This window comes from Macaca mulatta, chromosome 8, assembly GCF_049350105.2.
Source record: "Macaca mulatta isolate MMU2019108-1 chromosome 8, T2T-MMU8v2.0, whole genome shotgun sequence".
Lineage (NCBI taxonomy): Eukaryota > Metazoa > Chordata > Mammalia > Primates > Cercopithecidae > Macaca > Macaca mulatta.
The window spans coordinates 80,266,188-80,284,494 of NC_133413.1; the positions used below are offsets into that span (position 1 = coordinate 80,266,188).

The 18,307-nt window shown below is 41.3% G+C and overlaps 1 protein-coding gene across 7 annotated transcripts in view; it reads left to right on the forward strand.

Moving 5' to 3' along the window:
- The window catches only part of SULF1 (sulfatase 1), a 193,755-nt gene that overhangs the window by 159,577 nt on the left and 15,871 nt on the right, over positions 1-18,307 (forward strand). For 4 of the 7 annotated variants that reach the window (XM_015145538.3, XM_077943760.1, XM_015145536.3 and 1 more), the window contains exons 15-21: positions 1,218-1,314; positions 1,776-1,870; positions 2,174-2,239; positions 3,515-3,687; positions 12,336-12,478; positions 12,569-12,692; positions 14,962-14,995. In XM_015145538.3, the coding sequence (XP_015001024.1) occupies positions 1,218-1,314; positions 1,776-1,870; positions 2,174-2,239; positions 3,515-3,687; positions 12,336-12,478; positions 12,569-12,692; positions 14,962-14,995 (732 nt within the window). Of the gene's footprint in view, positions 1-1,217; positions 1,315-1,775; positions 1,871-2,173; positions 2,240-3,514; positions 3,688-12,335; positions 12,479-12,568; positions 12,693-14,961; positions 15,138-18,307 lie in introns of those variants that run through there. The other 3 variants (XM_077943758.1, XM_077943756.1, XM_015145534.3) reach the window with 2 other exon arrangements.

Here is an 18,307-nt window from a genome sequence, read left to right on the forward strand (position 1 = left end):
CGTAGCAACTGAGGGTTAGAGAAACAATGAGTCCACACAATCAAAGGCTTTGACAAGCGTGCTTTGGGTTTGATTTCACATTAACACTGATCAGCTAGGAATCCAGCCAGAGTAATTCACATTAAGGCTGATCAGCTAGGAATCCAGCCAGAGTAATTCCATCACATCTTGACTTAGCAGGCATGGAGTTCATGAGCCTAAGCAGTTACCTTTGCAGGCATCTAGAAAACAGATGGAAACAATTTCAGAGGCTGGAAGTTCTTCCATGTTGCACGATCACTGTCACTTGGAGCAGTTGTGGTCACAGCCTCAGAAATGAAACACAGTCCAAGGGAAGACAGTGAGTCCCAGAGACACTTCCAGAAAGATGATGTAGGTTACGAATGGATGTAAGACATACAAATATCTAACCATTCCAGATCACAGAGAGGGCCTTGGAAGTCATGGAGATGGGGAAGGGAGATGATTCCCTCATAGGTTTAATGAACTCACTTTGTTCTTTGGCTCCTTCCAAAGTCTACTTACTCTCTTGATTAGGAAATGTTTTCTTTCTGAATTTATTAGCAAGATCTTTGTTTTCTCCCTAATTGTATCACTTTGGCGAGATGGGGCACAGTGCACTCTGCCAGGATTTTTATCTCTGAGGTTCTGGCCTCCTGGTGCCTGAAGTTGGTACAGTTACATACTAAGGGGTTTAGACCAGAATGCATTTCTCTTACATTATTGCTTAACCCCACATCCCACCTGCTGTCTATCCTTGGGGCTGTATCTTTACTTCAAAACTCAGTGGGGTACTTAGGGCACTCTCTTTTTAACAAAATGAGTGGAATGAATACTGCCCTTCTGAATCTGCTTTTCTTCAAATAAGCCATTTGCATTGTGATGTGAAAGGTCCTCCCTTTTGTTCTATATCTATTTGAACTTGAGTTTTCTGGTGGCGTCCTGTTCATGGGGTTGTGAGTATTCAGAACTGCCTTGAAAAGTGGTCGTAGGGATGATCTTAGTCACAGAGCTGTGACACCATCCACCCATGTGACATTTTGTCCTCACTGGTGGCTAGAACATATTCCCATTGATGCTGGTCTTGGATCAGCTCAACAGTTACTGCCTGTGTCAACATTAAGGGTTTCGAGGATTAAAAGTTCTTTTTGCGATCTTGAGTGTTTTCTACTGTTAGAATATAAACCTATTTGACATGGTTTTGGTTTGTTTTGCAGGTGTTTTATTCTTCCCAATGACACGATCCATTGTGAGAGAGAACTGTACCACTCAGCCAGAGCGTGGAAGGACCATAAGGCATACATTGACAAAGAGGTTAGCCGTGGCTGTGTGACTGTCAGATATATTCCAGACTCACACTCAGCCTGCCAGCCCTGCAGTGCCTGGTGGGACATACCATGGATACACATCATCTATAATTATGTGAAAAATACGAAACAAAGTTATTTGTCTTTCTCCAGTGATTTAATGGTAGTCCTACTGAAAACAATATAGAGTGTGAGAAGAGACTGGGAACTGACTCCATGGCCTTTTGAAATCTCTGTGAGAAAAAGATTCCGTTATAAATGAGGAATCTGCTACTGTTTATCTGTAACACATGGGTTGGAATATAGAGTCTATATAGACATATTTTATGCCCGGTTTGTTTCTATGTTAAGTATCATCTCAGATGAATAGCTATTATTACAGAACAGAGAAAACAAGGTGAAAAGAAAAGTACTTTGTAAAGAAAATCCTGATCTTAACATGTAATTGCTTGAAAACATGTTTTCCAGATTGAAGCTCTGCAAGATAAAATTAAGAATTTAAGAGAAGTGAGAGGACATCTGAAGAGAAGGAAGCCTGAGGAATGCAGCTGCAGTAAACAAAGGTGAGCTTGTTTCCATCCATGCTCCACTTTCCAAATTCATTTTTACACAAGCCAGAGGCATTAGCACTGGGCTCATTTTTCTCTTTTACCTATAGAATGTATTGTCATAGAGTATGATAACCTAAGCTATTTAAGTCAAATTAAATATGCTTAAACTTAAGCAGGAAGTAAAAGATCCCATTCAGCTAAAATACTTACAACATAACTGCCTTCCTCTTTCTATTTTGCTTTCTTTTTATAAAATGAACACTTTGATCCAATGCAAGGTTATGAAGGCTCACTTTTTAATCTTCTCACCTGCAGCTATTACAATAAAGAGAAAGGTGTAAAAAAGCAAGAGAAAATAAAGAGCCATCTTCACCCATTCAAGTAAGTAACTCTCTGTTTTCCACATTTGCTGGAAGTCAATGAGTGTCCACTTGGCCCTTCGAAGAGGCTGGAGGGACCCCTGTGTTCCCCGCAGTGCCGCTTCAGAAGAAGTAGACCCATCCAGGAGGGCACCTAGCTCATGAAGTTGAAAGCAAAGCCCCACCTCACCAAGGGACCGTAGCAGTGCTCTTGGCATCCTTTGTCGGGGAGCCATGCTGAACTCCACTGTCATTCTGTGAGTGCTCCCTACCTGGCAGATTGGACCAGTAACTAGATTTTACTCCATGCACTGGTTTCTGTGGAGAGTGCTTGAGGGTTACAGACTCTCTCAGTGCTGTCGGTGTTCTATAGAGTAGCCTGGAACAGTGCTGAATTGTGAAAGTGGGAAGAAACATAAATGTTTTTAAATAATAGCAAAATTTGCACGTGCAGGAGATTTAGTATTTAAACCTCAACAAAATTTAAGCTTTTTATATAAAAAAATAAATAAATAATAATTCTAAAAATAAAGGCTATCTAAACTTGTTTAGTAGAATTTGTCAAAGAATTTTTTAAACCTTTTAATCCAAGCCATCTATTTCAACTAACCTTTAACTCAATGGCTGATTGGTACTTGGCTGCCAAAAAAAATAAGCCATTTGTCCAAAGAGTGTGGCTAGCAGGATCCTCTCATTCACATTGACATTTATTTCCATCAATGTTTCCATGCACAGGAAGAGGAAAATGTTGGTCCTCTTAGGTTCAATAAGGTCCCAAGAAGCTGTCACTGAATTCATTTGCCTTCAGTATTCCTTTCTCTTTTTTTTTTTTTTTTTTTTTTTTTTGAGACAGAGTCTCACCCTGTTGCCCAGGCTTTAGTGCAGTGGTGCAATCTTGGCTCACTACAACCTCCACCTTCTGAGTTCAAGAGATTCTTGTGCCTCATCCCCTAGTAGCTGGGACTACAGTTGTGCGTCACCACATCCGGCTAATTTTTATATTTTTAGCAGAGACAGGGTTTCACCATGTTGGCCAAGCTGATCTCAAACTCGTGACCTCAGGTGATCCGCTCTCCTCAGCCTCCCAAAGTGCTGGGATTACAGGTGCAAGCCACTGTGCCCAGCCTATCTTCACTATTCCTGATTCTATTTTAAGTCCGTCTATACAAATTGAAGGTCGTCCATTATCTCTTATCAAGCATCTAAATATTCTTGCAAGACTCACAGCAACAAGCCTACTTTTAATTGAGAAAGTGCCTTCTGAACACTCAAAAAAAAATCCCTTCTCTTGGAACAGGGAGGCTGCTCAGGAAGTCGATAGCAAACTGCAACTTTTCAAGGAGAACCGTAGGAGGAAGAAGGAGAGGAAGGAGAAGAGACGGCAGAGGAAGGGGGAAGAGTGCAGCCTGCCTGGCCTTACTTGTTTCACGCACGACAACAACCACTGGCAGACAGCCCCGTTCTGGAACCGTAAGTTGCTTGTTCCAAATGCCACTTCCTGCCGCCATGCAGAGACAGCGACTCATAACTTAGATCAGAAATTCAGCAGCATAAAACCAGGAATCTACAAAGATTCAAGAGAAAGGCATCATATTCTACTCCATAGTGGAAACTCAAATGATTTTGCCAAATATTACTGTTTTCTTTAATTTTTTTTCTGGTATTTTGTTTGGTAATGCCAAGCTTCTCTCTGGGTTTTTCCTCCTGATGATGTTGTTTCACATAATAGCCAGCACCTGGCACAGTTTTTACCCAGTAGGACTGTTCTACAGCTAAATAACGCAATGGATGAACATCCCATAAATGGGTGAAAAATTTTGTCCCAAATAGATTTTGGTTCTGCTTTATTTCAAGTACATAAGCGTAATAAAAGGAAGTAAAAGAATAGTAAAAGCCTCTTCAGTGCAGGGCGCATATTCTACTTATTCTCGGTCCACTTCAGTACCAGCACTAGACTTACAGACTAATAGAGACTCTACAAAATTATTTGGTTTTACATTGGATTGCTAAGGATATGGAATAATAACATTTGTGCACTTTTAAAATTAGTGCTTATATTTTCTTTAGTGGCCTGTGCACATTATTCACTGAGGCCATATAGAAGTAATAACCTACATTCTTACAGTACATCCTCTAATTGAAACTTACCAGCCTATAGAGTAGATGAAACACAGAATCTTCTAACTGAGAAGCTCACTAGAGACCACCTGGGCTACTGTTTCTCAAACTGGGATTTGGAGACTCCAAAGAATTGACAGACCATTCTTAGGGGGATCTAGGGCTTGTCCAGGAGACTTTATGTTTTCCCTTTCCATTTTGATGTTTCTTGATTTCAGGGTCCATGTTTGCATTTCTGTTTAAAATCACATCAAGGCTGAATGAACTCTTAAAGTCACAGCATTTAACTTTTAATATAGTTTCTGAAACTGTGATGTGGGAATCCCTGAGGGTTATTCAAATTGCTGGGGACAGTAACTGGGGACACAACATTTAGCAAGACACTTTATTTTCTGTGCTCATAATATATTTTAATGGGGTACAGGTAGAAAAATAAAGGAAAGTAAATGAAATAAAATAATTATGAGTTGTAGTAATGCTATGAAGGAAACAGTGATCGACGTTTTTAAATGGGACCCTTTCAGAGAGTGTGGGGAAGACAGGCCTTTGAGGTGAAATTTAGGCTGAAACCTAAAGGATGGGGAGAAGTGATCCCCGTGGGAAGGAGCAGGGAGCGTGTCCAGGCAGAGGGAGCACTGCAAGTAGAGGTCCTGAGGAAGTCACGCCTTTGGTGTATCCAGGACCGGAAGCTCCTTGAAAGCTGAACCATTGCAAAACACAAGGTTATAGTTGCTTATGGCAGAAGGAGGCCCTTCATACCTCTCTCTGCTTTTCGCCATCTGAGTTGAGGCCATCCTGCTCAAGCCACCACCATTTCTTACCTCGGCCACTGTCAGGCCTCCTCTGTAGCCTCCCAGGCTCCCCTCTGGTCCTCACCAGTCCATCCTGCTCAGAGGAGCTAGGGTGATCTTTTAATGACACCTGCTTTTCTTAAGCTAAAGAGCAGAATCCCTTCACCTGACCCCAGAAGGCTGAGGCTGCAGTGAGCTGTGATCGTGCCATCACACTCTAGCCTGGGCGATAGAATGAGACCCTGTCTCAAAAATAAAATAAAATATAGCAAAATCCTTAACATATCCAACAAAACCCCACATGCTCCTATCCAATCCTACGCTGGGACCATTGCCTCTGCTCTTGCCTGCTTCCGCCACTCAGCTTCTCTTTATTCCTCAAACATCTCAAGCTCCCTCTTGCCATGGGATCTTTGCGCTTGTTTCTCCTCCCTGGAAGGCTCTTGCCCACAGCCCCGTGCCCAGCAAATACTACTCACCCTTCAGACCTCAATTGCGGTGTCACTGCTTGTGGACACCCTCCCTGTGCCTCAGACTAGGGTCTGCCCCTTTGATACGCTCTATCAGCAAGTTCTGCTTTTCCCCCACGGGGCGTATTACATTTATAATCATACGATTTTTTACATTGGTTTCTGCTTGACTGTTGTCCTTTCCACTAGACTGTAAGTTTCTCAAGATAAGAAACCATGTCTGTGTGACACTGTATTCCTGACCCAAAGGAATTGCTTAGTTAATATTAGGTGAATAAATAAACAAGCAAGCAAGCCACCCTGTCCAGATCAAATCAACTCATATCAATTGAACAAAACTTTGAGTGCCTGCCGCTGGGGGTCACTGTGCTGGTGAGTGAGGACCGTGCCTGCCATCACTCTGCTCTTATACACAGGAGTGAATTAGGAACTGATCCCATTCAATACCAAATTTGATGCTCCTTCTGATACACAATGTATGCTTGGTGCTCTGATATTCTAGGGCAACGGCTTCCAGAATTTCTTCCCAAAAAGCCACAGTAAAAAATGCATCTTATATCAGGATCCTATACACGTATGTACACATACACAAGTATATATGTGTATCTGCATGTATACGTAATATATATACTAAAGTAAAAATTTCAAAAAGTAATACTATGTGTGCTATGCTTTAATATTTTTATCCATTCTATTACATATTTTGATAATATTATTGCTATATTCTTCATATTTGCTATGTCAACTTAAGCCCTTGGCATAGTAATATTCAATAACATGAGAAAAAGAAGAAAAGGCAAATCCATCCAGGCACAAGATCCTCCAATGCAATGGTCTCTAAACATTTTTTTATTATGTACCCATATCAATTTTTAAAATAAACACACCATCTATATTTAATTACACTACTATACAAACATGCCTGTGTATTATGAAAATATACCAAATAAACAGTCCACGCACAGAGATTCATGTCTGTAATCCCAGCACTTTGGGAGGTCAAGGTCAGAGGATCAGTTGAACCCAGGAGTTCAAGACCGGCCTGAGCAACATGGTGAAACCCTGTCTCTACAAAAAATACAAAAATTAGCCGGGCTTGGTGGTGCACACCTGTAGTCCCAGCTACTCAGGAGGCTGAGGTGGGAGGATCACTTGAGCATGGGAGGTGAAGGCTGCAGTGAGCCATGATTGTACTCCAGCCTGGGTGACAGAGTGAGACCCCATCTCACAAGAAAAAAAAAAAAAAGAAAAGAAATAAAAAGAAAATACACAAAATAGAAATTTAAAGTTTGAGATAAAGATTAAAAAATAGTTTTTAAAAATAGATTTCATATTCTTTGGAGGTCCCAAAACGTTTGTTCTCACTTATTAAAGAATGCTTAAGGAAAACAAATCTCAGTGTCCCACTTCACAATGCAGTGAGACATTCAGTTTATGTTTGATGTGGAATCTTAATTGCTTTCATATGAAAGGTGACTCAGAAAGATTTTCTGCTTCCATAGATGTGCTTCATGTCATGCTGAGTCAATCAGGACATTTTTTTTTCTTTCTTTCTTTCTTTTTTTTTTTTTTTAAGACAGAGTTTCGCTCTTGTTGCCAAGGCTGGAGTGCAATGGTGCGTTCTCAGCTCACTGCAACCTCTGTCTCTTGGGTTCAAGTGATTCTCTTGCCTCAGCCTCCCGAGTAGCTGAGATTACAGGCAGCCACCACCACGCCCACCTAATTTTTTTGTATTTTTAGTAGAGATGGGGTTTCACCATGTTGGCCAGGCTGATGTCACCTAAGATCACCTAACTTCAGGTGATCCACCCGCCTTGGCCTCCCAAAGTGCTGGCTTATAGGTGTGAGCCACCGCGTGCCTGGCCAGGACATTCATTTATTTATTTATTTTATTAATTTTATTTTTATTATATTTTAAATTCTGGGGTCTATGTGCAGAACGTGCAGTTTTGTTACATAGGAATACACATGCCATGGTGGTTTGCTGCACCCATCAATCTGTCATCTACGTTAGGTAATTTTTAATGCCACCATTAACTAAGTAGTCATCTCTACTGAAATTACACTATTAAATGTCTATTCTCCCTGAGATTGATCAATTATTCTTGCAAATACAAAGGTATTGTATTTGTATATTTCATGAAACAAGTTTAAAACCCTTTTCAACTGTTAATTTGGAAGATTTCTACACAGATTAGAAAATTTGGATTCCATGGTTTTTTAATGTATGTAGATGTGAGATAAATGTTCACCTATAAACAATATGTTATAAATAACATATTTAGAGATCTTTTAATGAAAAGTCATATAATGATGAAAGCATTTTCAATCATCCATTTTTAAGATATTATCTTTTCTTTGCCTATATTTTATCTAATCTGGTTCATTCAATTCAATTTAGGATTTTTTCCCCACAGCTACTCTTTCAGGTCATTTCCTATAAGCTTTAGGTCTTTCTTTGAAATAAGCATATGTAGTTTGTTATCTGATTTGTTGATATCAAATCTCAAGTATTAAGGCTTTTTAATGTTTTAATATAATTTAGAAGTTCTCTAGAATAGATGGTTTTTATTAGGTGACATTCCTAGAATTATTGTCATAAGTTATTATAAATGAGGTAACATTTTATTTAAAAGGTGCATGTCTATTACAAAGACTGTTTGCATTAAATAAAAGATCAGAAAGGATATGAAAAGTTTAAGAGTGTAAAAGTTGGCTGGGCACGGTGGCTCATACCTGTAATCCCAGCACTTTGGGAAGCTGAGGCAGGTGGATCACTTGAGCCCAGGAGTTCAAGACCAGCCTGGGCAACATGGTGAAACCCTATCTCTACAAAAAAAAATGAAAATCAGCCGGGCTTGCCTGTAGTCCCAGCTACTTGGGAGGCTGAGGTGAGAGGGTCACTTGAGCCCCGGTGGAGGAGGCTGCAGATCACACCACTGGGTGACAGAGTGAGACCCTGTCTCAAAGGACAAAAAAAGAGAGAGAGAGAGAGAGAAAATATAAGTTTTAAGTTGGAGAACATAATGTGTAAAAAAAAAATTTTTTTTTTCTTTTTGAGACAGAGTTTCACTCTTGTCTCCCAGGCTGGAGTGCAATGGCGTGATCTCGGCTCGCTGCAATCTCCGTCTCCTGGGTTCAAGCAATTCTCCTGCCTCAGTCTCCCGAGTAGCTGGGATTACAGACGCCCGCCACCACGCCCGGCTAATTTTTGTATTTTTAGTAGAGACGGGGTTTCGCCATGTTGGCCAGGATGGTATCGAACTCCCGACCTCAGGTGATCTGCCCACTGCAGCATCTCAAAGTGCTGGGATTACAGGCGTGAGCCACCGCACCCGACCGTGTAAAAATATTTAAATTAGCTAATCAACTTAAAAAAAAATCATTCCTGGAGGGAGAGAGGGGTGAATAGGCAGAACACAGGATTTTTAGAGCAGTGAAATTACTCTGTGTGATACAACAATGGCAGATAAATGTCATCATGCATTGTCCAAACCCACAGGATGCACAACACCAAGAGTGAACCCAAGTGTAAACTATGAACTTTGAGTAGCAATGATGTGTCAATATAGGCTCATTGATGGTAACAAGTGTGCCACCCTGGTGAGGGATGTCTATGGTGGGAGAAGTTATGTATCTGTGAGGACTGGGGTTATATGAGAATGCTCTGTAGTTTTCACTCAAAACTGCTCTAAAAAATAGTCTATTAAAATAATTTTTTAAAATCATTTCTGATCCATTGTTTAAAACATCTCTTTTAGCCTAAGGGGACAGATTTAGTGTGTCTGATACTGCATAGGACAGCAGAGTCTAGTAATTAAGAGTAAACTCTTGGCCGGGCGTGGTGGCTCATGCCTGTAAGCCCAACACTTTGAGAGACCGAGGCAGGCAGATCGCTTGTGTGTAGGAGTTCAAGGCCAGCCTAGGCAACATGCCAAGACCCATCTCTACAAAAAAATAAAATACTAGCCAGGTGTGATGGTGCATACCTGTAGTCCCACCAACAGAGGAGGCTGAGGTGACAGGATCGCTTGAGACTGGGAGGTCAAAGCTGCAGTGAGCCTTAATCATGCCACTGCACTCAAGCTTGGGCAAAAGAGACACTGTCTCAAAAAAAAAATGTAAACTCTGTAGCCAGATCCCAGTGCTACCAGTTGTCAGCCGTGTGACCTTGGACAAATTACTTAACGTCTCTGTGCCTAGGGTTTTTTCATCTGTTAAAATGAGGATGATAATAATAACCTCTGTCTCAAGAAGTGGCTTTGAGGATTAAATGAGTTATAGTACATGCAAAGTACATAGTGCACAAGGAATGCTCATCACGTGTACCTATCCTATTAGGTTGATGCAAAAGTAATTGCAGTTTCGGACTCATATCTGGGCTCAAACACATCTTTATCAACCAAAATAGGAAGCATTACACTCAACACATTTTTGCCGTAAGAAATAAGCTCATTTATTCCTGTAGCATAAAAATTCATGCTTCAGGATTCAATGAACTCTTGGAAAGCATTTTCTACATTCTTTTGGTTGTGGAAGAGTTTTCCCCACAAAAAGTTGTCAAGATGCTTCAAGAAGTGGTAGTCGGTTGGCAAGAGGTCAGGTGAATATGGCAGATAAGACAAAACTTCGTAGCCCAATTCGTTCAACTTTTGCAGCATTGGTTGTGCCACAGTCAGGCATTGTCGTGGAGAATAATTGGGCCCTTTCTGTTGACCAGTGCCAGCTGCAGACATTGCAGTTTTTGATGCATCTCATTGATTTGCTGAACATACTTCTCAGATGTACTGGTTTGGCCAGGATTCAGAAAGCTGTAGTGGATCAGACCAGCAGCAGACCACCCGACAGTGACCATGACCTTTTTTGGTGTGAATTTGACTTTGGGAAGTGCTTTGGAGCTTCTTCTTGGTCCAGCCACTGAGCTGTTCGTCGCACATCATGGTCTGATTGATAAATGGTTCATTGTTGTTGCATAGAATAAGAGAAGACAATACTTCAAAACGACAATATTTTTTATTTTCCCCTCAGCTCATAAGGCACCCACTTATCGAGCTTTTTCACCTTTCTGGTTGGCTTCAAATGCCAAATGACCATAGAAGGGTCGACATTGAGTTCTTCCGCAACTTCTCATGTAGCTGTAAGAGGATCAGCTTCGATGATTGCTCTCAAGGTCGTTGTCAGCTTCCAATGGTCCACCACTATGCTCCTCGTCTTCAAGGCTTTCATGTCCTTTGCAAAACTTGTTGAACCACCACTTCACTTTATGTTTGTTAGCAGTTCCTGGGCCAAATGCTTTGTTAATGTTGCAAGTTGTCTCCGCTGCTTTACAATCCATTTTGAACTCGAATAAGAAAATCACTGGAATTTAGTTTTTGTCTAACACCATTTCCATAGTCTAAAATAAACATAAAGAGCAAGTAATACGTTATTAGCGGAAAAAAAAAAAAAGCAAGAAATGCCCATTAAAATGATTAATACAACCACATTTATTTAAGAATGCATTCCAATATCAAACAGCAAATTTCAACAATGCAAAAACCATAATTATGTTTGCACCAACCTAATAGTTGTTTTAAAAAATTTTTTTGCTGGGCCAGACGCAGTGGCGCATGCCTGTAGTCCCAGCTACTTGGGAAGCTGAGGATCACTTGAGCCCAGGAGTTCTAGTCCAGCCTGGATAACAGAGAGAGACCCTATCTCTTAAAAAAATATATTTGTGCCTGTAATCCCAGCACTTTGGGAGGCCGAGACGGGCGGATCACGAGGTCAGGAGATCGAGACCATCCTGGCTAACACGGTGAAACCCCGTCTCTATTAAGAAATACAAAAAACTAGCCGGGCGAGGTGGCGGGCGCCTGTAGTCCCAGCTACTCGGGAGGCTGAGGCCGGAGAATGGCGTAAACCCGGGAGGCGGAGCTTGCAGTAAGCTGAGATCCCGCCACTGCACTCCAGCCTGGGTGACAGAGCGAGACTCCGTCTCAAAAAAAAAATATATATATATATATATATATATATATTTGTTAGGCAGCACATTTCTGAAATTCAAGAAAGGTCAGCGAATTTGGAACATGTGCCCTTTTGTAAACAGAAGAGGGGGTGAGTTGATTATAAATGGGACATCTCTTCTGCATACCTTCTACAAGTTAACCAGGGGGCTATGTAGTATACAAGATGTTTGTGGTCACGGCCTAGCTCAGGTTAGAGTGTTGCAGAGACCATCCCAAATCCTCCAGGCTGGGCTCAAGGCTTCTCTAAACCCTTCTTTGTTGCAAAATCCCATCTTTTCATGCTTCATTGGTGACACGTGGCCATCTGCCATATATAACAAGTGAGGGTACTAGTTCCATATCTTTATTAAATAACCATTTTTCTTTTTAAAAAAGAGAATAAATAGAAATTCTGATATTTTTCTTCTCATACTTCCCCCACTCACCCCTCTTTGGAAACCACTGCATAACAGAGCTAAGGGGAGGATAAACTAATATGCCTGAAATTTTACTTTAGTCTTCAGCCTATAAGAGATCACTATCTTTTTCCCCATTTTCACCTAGTTTCACAGCAAATTTACATGGCGGGGGGAAAGGTATTATTATTCTTAACATGAAACCACAGTATTTATAAGAAAGAAATTGTGAACTTTAAAGTGTAAAGATAAGGGAACACTGGAATGGCAAGCCTGCCTCTGCCTAAGGTTTTTCACTCTTTTTGTTTTGTTGTGTTTTTCTTTTTTACCCAACAGTGGGATCTTTCTGTGCTTGCACGAGTTCTAACAATAACACCTACTGGTGTTTGCGTACAGTTAATGAGACGCATAATTTTCTTTTCTGTGAGTTTGCTACTGGCTTTTTGGAGTATTTTGATATGAATACAGATCCTTATCAGGTAAGACAATATATGTTCATTTTATGAAGGTTGTTGAAAATAGGATAACCAGACATAAGCTTAAATAGATTGTCCTGTCTCTATTCACAGCTCACAAATACAGTGCACACGGTAGAACGAGGCGTTTTGAATCAGCTACACGTACAATTAATGGAGCTCAGAAGCTGTCAAGGATATAAGCAGTGCAACCCAAGACCTAAGAATCTCGATATTGGTAAGGAAAAAAAATAGTATTTTTTCTATTTTACCTGGAAAATTCTTTGTGTTACTAAGCTTTCTGCCTTGGAAACATTTAATTGTACAGAAATATATAGTTCAAGATTTTTAGACGAGACACTTTCCAGGCAATTCTAAATACAATTTGATCTCTAAGTTTAGCTCTGGGTGTACTAATGAAAAACTTAATCCACCAAAAGATTTGGTGAGCATTTCCTTCCAATATCTCCCACAGGTCTATTCTATTAGTAAACCTTGATTCCTGATAGAAGCATCTGTTGGAAGATGAGATGAAAGCATTGGGGATTTGTTTGTTATTGCCGTCAACAGTCTGAAGATATACTCTAAGTAAACCAGGATATTCTCTTTTTTTAAGAGAACTTTGATGGAAAGACACAATGCTCTATTTCTGCTATCCCAGTTTGGAGTTCCCCGAGTTGGATTCCTGCCTATGACACTGAATTAGATTTCTTTTGCCAATATTTTTCATCTGAAACTAGAGATATTGGAGCAGTTCATTAACTTGGGATCTAAAAATATAAGAGGGTCTGAATGGAATCAGCCAGATGTTCCTTCCCTGCTCTGTGTGTTAAACTGGCTTATTTCTCCTTTGTTTCATGGAGATGCAGTTCTTTTCAGTGTCCACCCCAGCTCTTTCTTGGTTAATGAAAATACTCATTTCTTCCTCATGATTTCTGCAGAAATGTAAATACCAGCTCTCCATACAAGGAAGGAGAAAGACTTAAAACCGGCAAGGGCATGGACCTTGGCATGGCATGCCGGCTCCAGAAGGGTGAAGAGCTGAACTCCCAGGCATTTGGGTGCAGTTTGCAGGAGCTTTTTGTGGTGCCGCTGGGTTTTCTCTGTGGGTCTGGTGCAGAGCCAGTGTCATCAGCAGTAAAATGGGCAGCTTTCTGGGTCACATGCCTTGAAGGGGGTAGGAATTCCCATCCCAGAATGATCAACAGCACCACCTGTCATCTCCGCCACTGTAGGGTCACAAAGGCTTTTGAGTTCTGGGAGTCCCCTAAGAAAATATAAATCCTCAGTTTTCAATCAACACCTCGCAGTTAACACTTAGTGGAATCAGTTGTCAGTCAAGAGCAGACTGGACTTACAAAATAGGTCTTTTGGTCACTGACCCCACTCAGCTCAAATCTTTTCAAATATCCTGCTTATCTGTTGACCTTTTCCGCAAATCTGACCAAAAAAAAAAGAGAAAGAAAGAAAGGAAAGAAAGAAGAAAGAAAAGAAAGAAAGAAAGAAAGAAAGAAAGAAAGAAAGAAAGAAAGAAAGAAAGAAAGAAAGAAAGAAAGAAAGAAAGAAAGAAAGAGAGAGAGAGAGAGAAAGAAAGATAGAAAGAAAGAAAGGAAAGAGCCTGCGAAGACTAGGAATCTTAACCAACCATTAGAGGCACTAGAAATACTATACCCAGATATTTCTCCCCAAAAGAACACAGGACTTGGCCGGGCGCGGTGGCTCACGCCTGTAATCCCAGCACTTTGGGAGGCCGAGGCGGGCGGATCACAAGGTCAGGAGATCGAGACCACGGTGAAACCCCGTCTCTACTAAAAATACAAAAAATGAGCCGGGCGCAGTGGCGGGCGCCTGTAGTCCCAGCTACTCGGGAGGCTGGGGCAGGAGAATGGCGTGAACCCAGGAGGCGGAGCTTGCAGTGAGCCAGGATCGCGCCACTGCACTCCAGCTTGGGCGACAGAGCGAGACTCCGTCTCAAAAAAAAAAAAAAAAAAAGAACACAGGACTTTTATTGGTGGTGACATAACAACTCTACTTAGTGAAATCTGATCAAGTCCCTTAATGGTGAAATGATACACTGGGTGGAGCCAGTTACGCTGTTTCACTTTAAGCCGTCCTCTCCACCTTCCAGACTGTTCCTACGGGAGATGATTATTAGCCCGTTTTTTTCCCCAATGTTTTGTCTAAAAATAACCAAAATTTAACTTTTCCCGAGAATTACATGGACTTTTGGAAGTACCTTTCCCACTGCTTTTAAGTGGGCTCTCCTCCCTTTAACACCCACCCATTTTTTTCATATGAACTCTTTTTTATCTTAAATCTTTTCATTTATAGCTTTCAATCCTCATTTTGAACCTAATAGGAAATCTCTGTTGGGCTTTAACACTGTCTGTATTTAACACCATGTGTTTCTTTCTAGGATTTAGATGTTATGCATGGAAAACTATATAGTGAATGGTTTTATAAGTTCTAAAGCTAACAGAAATTACTCTTGTATTTTCCTATATCAGGAAATAAAGATGGAGGAAGCTATGACCTACACAGGTATTCACACTTTTTTATTCTTCTCGGCAGCTTCTTCCCCAATAATTGCATGATCCAGTCATTTCCACTAATTTCTGTTTCTTACCGTGTTGCGCAGAGCACAGCTGTGGGTGCATGCTTGTTCTAACAGCATTCTCCACCATGTTTTGTCATTGATCACAGATCTATCATTTTGCTTTTAAATCAGCTTACTGTCCCATCAAGATGTCCCAGAGCATTTACTCACTACCATGCTTGTTTGCTTGTTGGATGATGCTTTTAAGCATGGAATCATGTGAAGGAAAAACAAAAAAAAACAGAATGGCCTTTGGGAGCCCCGGGAGAGGGGAGGGGGAGTTTATTTTCTTTGTGGTACTTACACATTGATTTGGTGGGGGAGCTTCACGAAAATGGGTTAGAGATTTTTATTAAATATAGCATCAAAGGCACAAAAGGACTAATGAGAATTTTAAGAGCATTCTAAGGCCAAAGTTGGAGGAAACAAGGAATTTCCTTGTTGATGTTCATTCATTAACTTTGGTGGTGAAAAGCAGCAGCCACAAGATTCCGAAAGCTCTGCAGAGAGGTGGTGAATAAAGAGAAGGTGCTGGGAGTTGGGGACAGAGTACCGGGAGTCAAGACACTAGTAAAGGGACACACACAGTGGCTCACGCCTGTAATCCTAGCACTATGGGAGGCCAAGTGGGAGGATCACTTGAGTCCAGGAGTTTGAGATTAGCTTGGGCAGCAAAGTGAGACAAAATAATTTTTTTGACTAGGCAGGTGTAGTGATGCACACCTGTAGTCCCAGCTACTTAGCTACTCGAGAAGCTGAGGCAGGAGGATCGCTTGAGCCCAGGAGGTTGAGGCTGCAGTGAGCTATGATAGTGACACTGACCTCCAGCCTGAGGAACAGAGAGAGACCCTGTCTCTAAAAATAAATAAATAAAGACACTCAATAGTCTCAACATAGCACGGAGACAACACACACACATTCCATAAACAACCCTCAGCCCTGTCATTTTTATCCCCCTCCAACCCTCATCCATCCCTCACTGTGCTCCTGAGGGGGGACACACACTCCTGGTGGCCATGTCACTTGGTCACCTGGCCGTATTCACTATTGCTAATTTTCTACTCTGAGCACAGACCTCAGGCAGGTCTTCCATCTGAAGCAGCTGGGCACTGTCCTTACCGCCTCTGCTGAGGCAAAACTGAGGCACGGACGTTACCAGTACCCTAGTTAATGGATCCACTTGGGAGAAAAACGTCCATCAAAGAAGTGTGAACTTCAGTGGTGCCATCTATATTAATATCTTCTTTATCTATATTAATCTTCTTCATCTGTATTTATATCTTTAAAATTAATATACCAAAGAATATTTCTGTCCCTGGCACCCTATTCGGCCCCTCTAACCTCCAGAGCTATGGTCTCAGAGGCTTCCCTTTAGAGAACAGGTCATTCGTCCAACAAGAAGCCAAATGACAACAGGAAAGGCGATGGGGCAGATGAAAACAAAGGAAGCTGGACTTTTGGGGATATGTTATAACCATTTATGTATGTCTTCTTTTTTCTATTTTCTCTTGTTCTTCATCTTAACTGTCCTCAATCTGCCCCACACCAACCCCGTGTCACTCCCAGCACACATAAGACAGAGCCGAAGACCCCACCCTTGAGCTGGTCTCCCTGGGGCAGGGCTGATGAGGTCATACCCCGCACACTAGGGCGATCTTGCCTGCCTCCCACTGGTCACATTAAGACATTTCCAAAGTGTAATATTATCAATGGACTTATCTCTGAATATTGACTTTACAGTTATTTTATGAGGCACTCAATTTATAGCTAAGGGATTTTCAGTCTAGTGTCGTGAAAGAGATAAAAGGGTGTTCACAGATTATTTAAGACATAAGACTGGTCAGGGATGAGTCAGAGAGTCATTCTCCATGAAGTCACCCCTGGCCAACTTTGAAAGGAAGAATGTTTAACTGCTCCTTGGGTGTAAATGACAAGCATCTGGGACCCTCCCCTTCCCTGATCCCTGCCACCACCACTCAATGGGCCAGATAATCAATTGTTTCTGAGGTCATTTTCACATAATCTTAGCAACTTTAGTTGTTGAAAGCATATGTGCAGGGGCAACATGGTGTTACCTGTTGCTTTTTTCCCCTTGTAAGCTCCTTACCAGAGAACAGATCTAAGGATACTTTATAACTCAAAATAACTGGCATTTTCAGACTTTGCCATTTCATAGTCCACAAGGCAAGCCATCTTTCAGTGGATATCCACGTGGCAGGCAGGAAATCTTGACATGGAAAATATCTGCCTAGTCACACCTGGGAATTCACTAAACACCCAAATGCAGTGTTTGATGTGGCCTTACCTGCTCCTTATATCTTATTGGATTGAATGAGAACAGATGCAAAACAAGTATGTACAGAAATGCCAGGAAAAGTACTGTCTTCCAACGGGGTCCAACAGCTCAAAGCCCTCCATTGATGGAGCCACTTAGGAGGCTTCAGTGCCTTAATTATTTCAGATTTTGATAGTTTTAGAAAACTAATTAAAAAAAAAAAAGATTTTTATCGTGAAATTTGATTACAAAAGACTGAGAGAAATGATAAGAACCAGATCTGAAGAATTTGAAATTTGAAAATTCAACAGAGCATTTTTAAAAATGTATCCTGTACAAGATGAACTAAATAAATGTTTATAAACTGCCTTCTTTTTGGTGGATTTTCAAAAATTAATCTTCAGACTTATTTAGAGGATTTTTATAAAGCAATTTTTTTTTTCTGTTGCTGTTCAATTTCTTTCTTTTCTTTTCTTTTCTATCTTTTCTCTTCTCTTCCTTTTGCTGTTCCCTGTGCATGAGGCAGGAGGGGCAGCTGAAATGCTTTGCATACTCACCCTGGTCATTTTCCATTTAGGACAAGCTCAGAGGGAGAGCACAGCTTAGAAGGTGGCACTCATGACTCAGGAAATAATTTGTGGCTGATTTGAAAGCAACATCTTCTAAGTGTGTTGCAAAATATAGAAAATCAGCAGGTTGATGGGGTGTTTATTTTTCCCATTGCGTATGAAAGCTGATGCTACTGCCCTTTGAGGGCCAAGAGGAGCTCCTGGCAGCCATGGCCATGTGTCCCGTGGCTTGGTAGGGCAGGCGGTCAGTTCTTGGCGGCCTTCCTTTGGCAGGGCTGCTTCCTGATCCTTTGCTTCAAGCCTCTGAGCTGTTAGACCACACTGAGCTCCACCCTCAGCAGCCACGCTCTGACCACATTGCTTTTGCTTATTTTGATTCATCTCCCCCATAGTGACAGTGTGTGCCAAAGGTG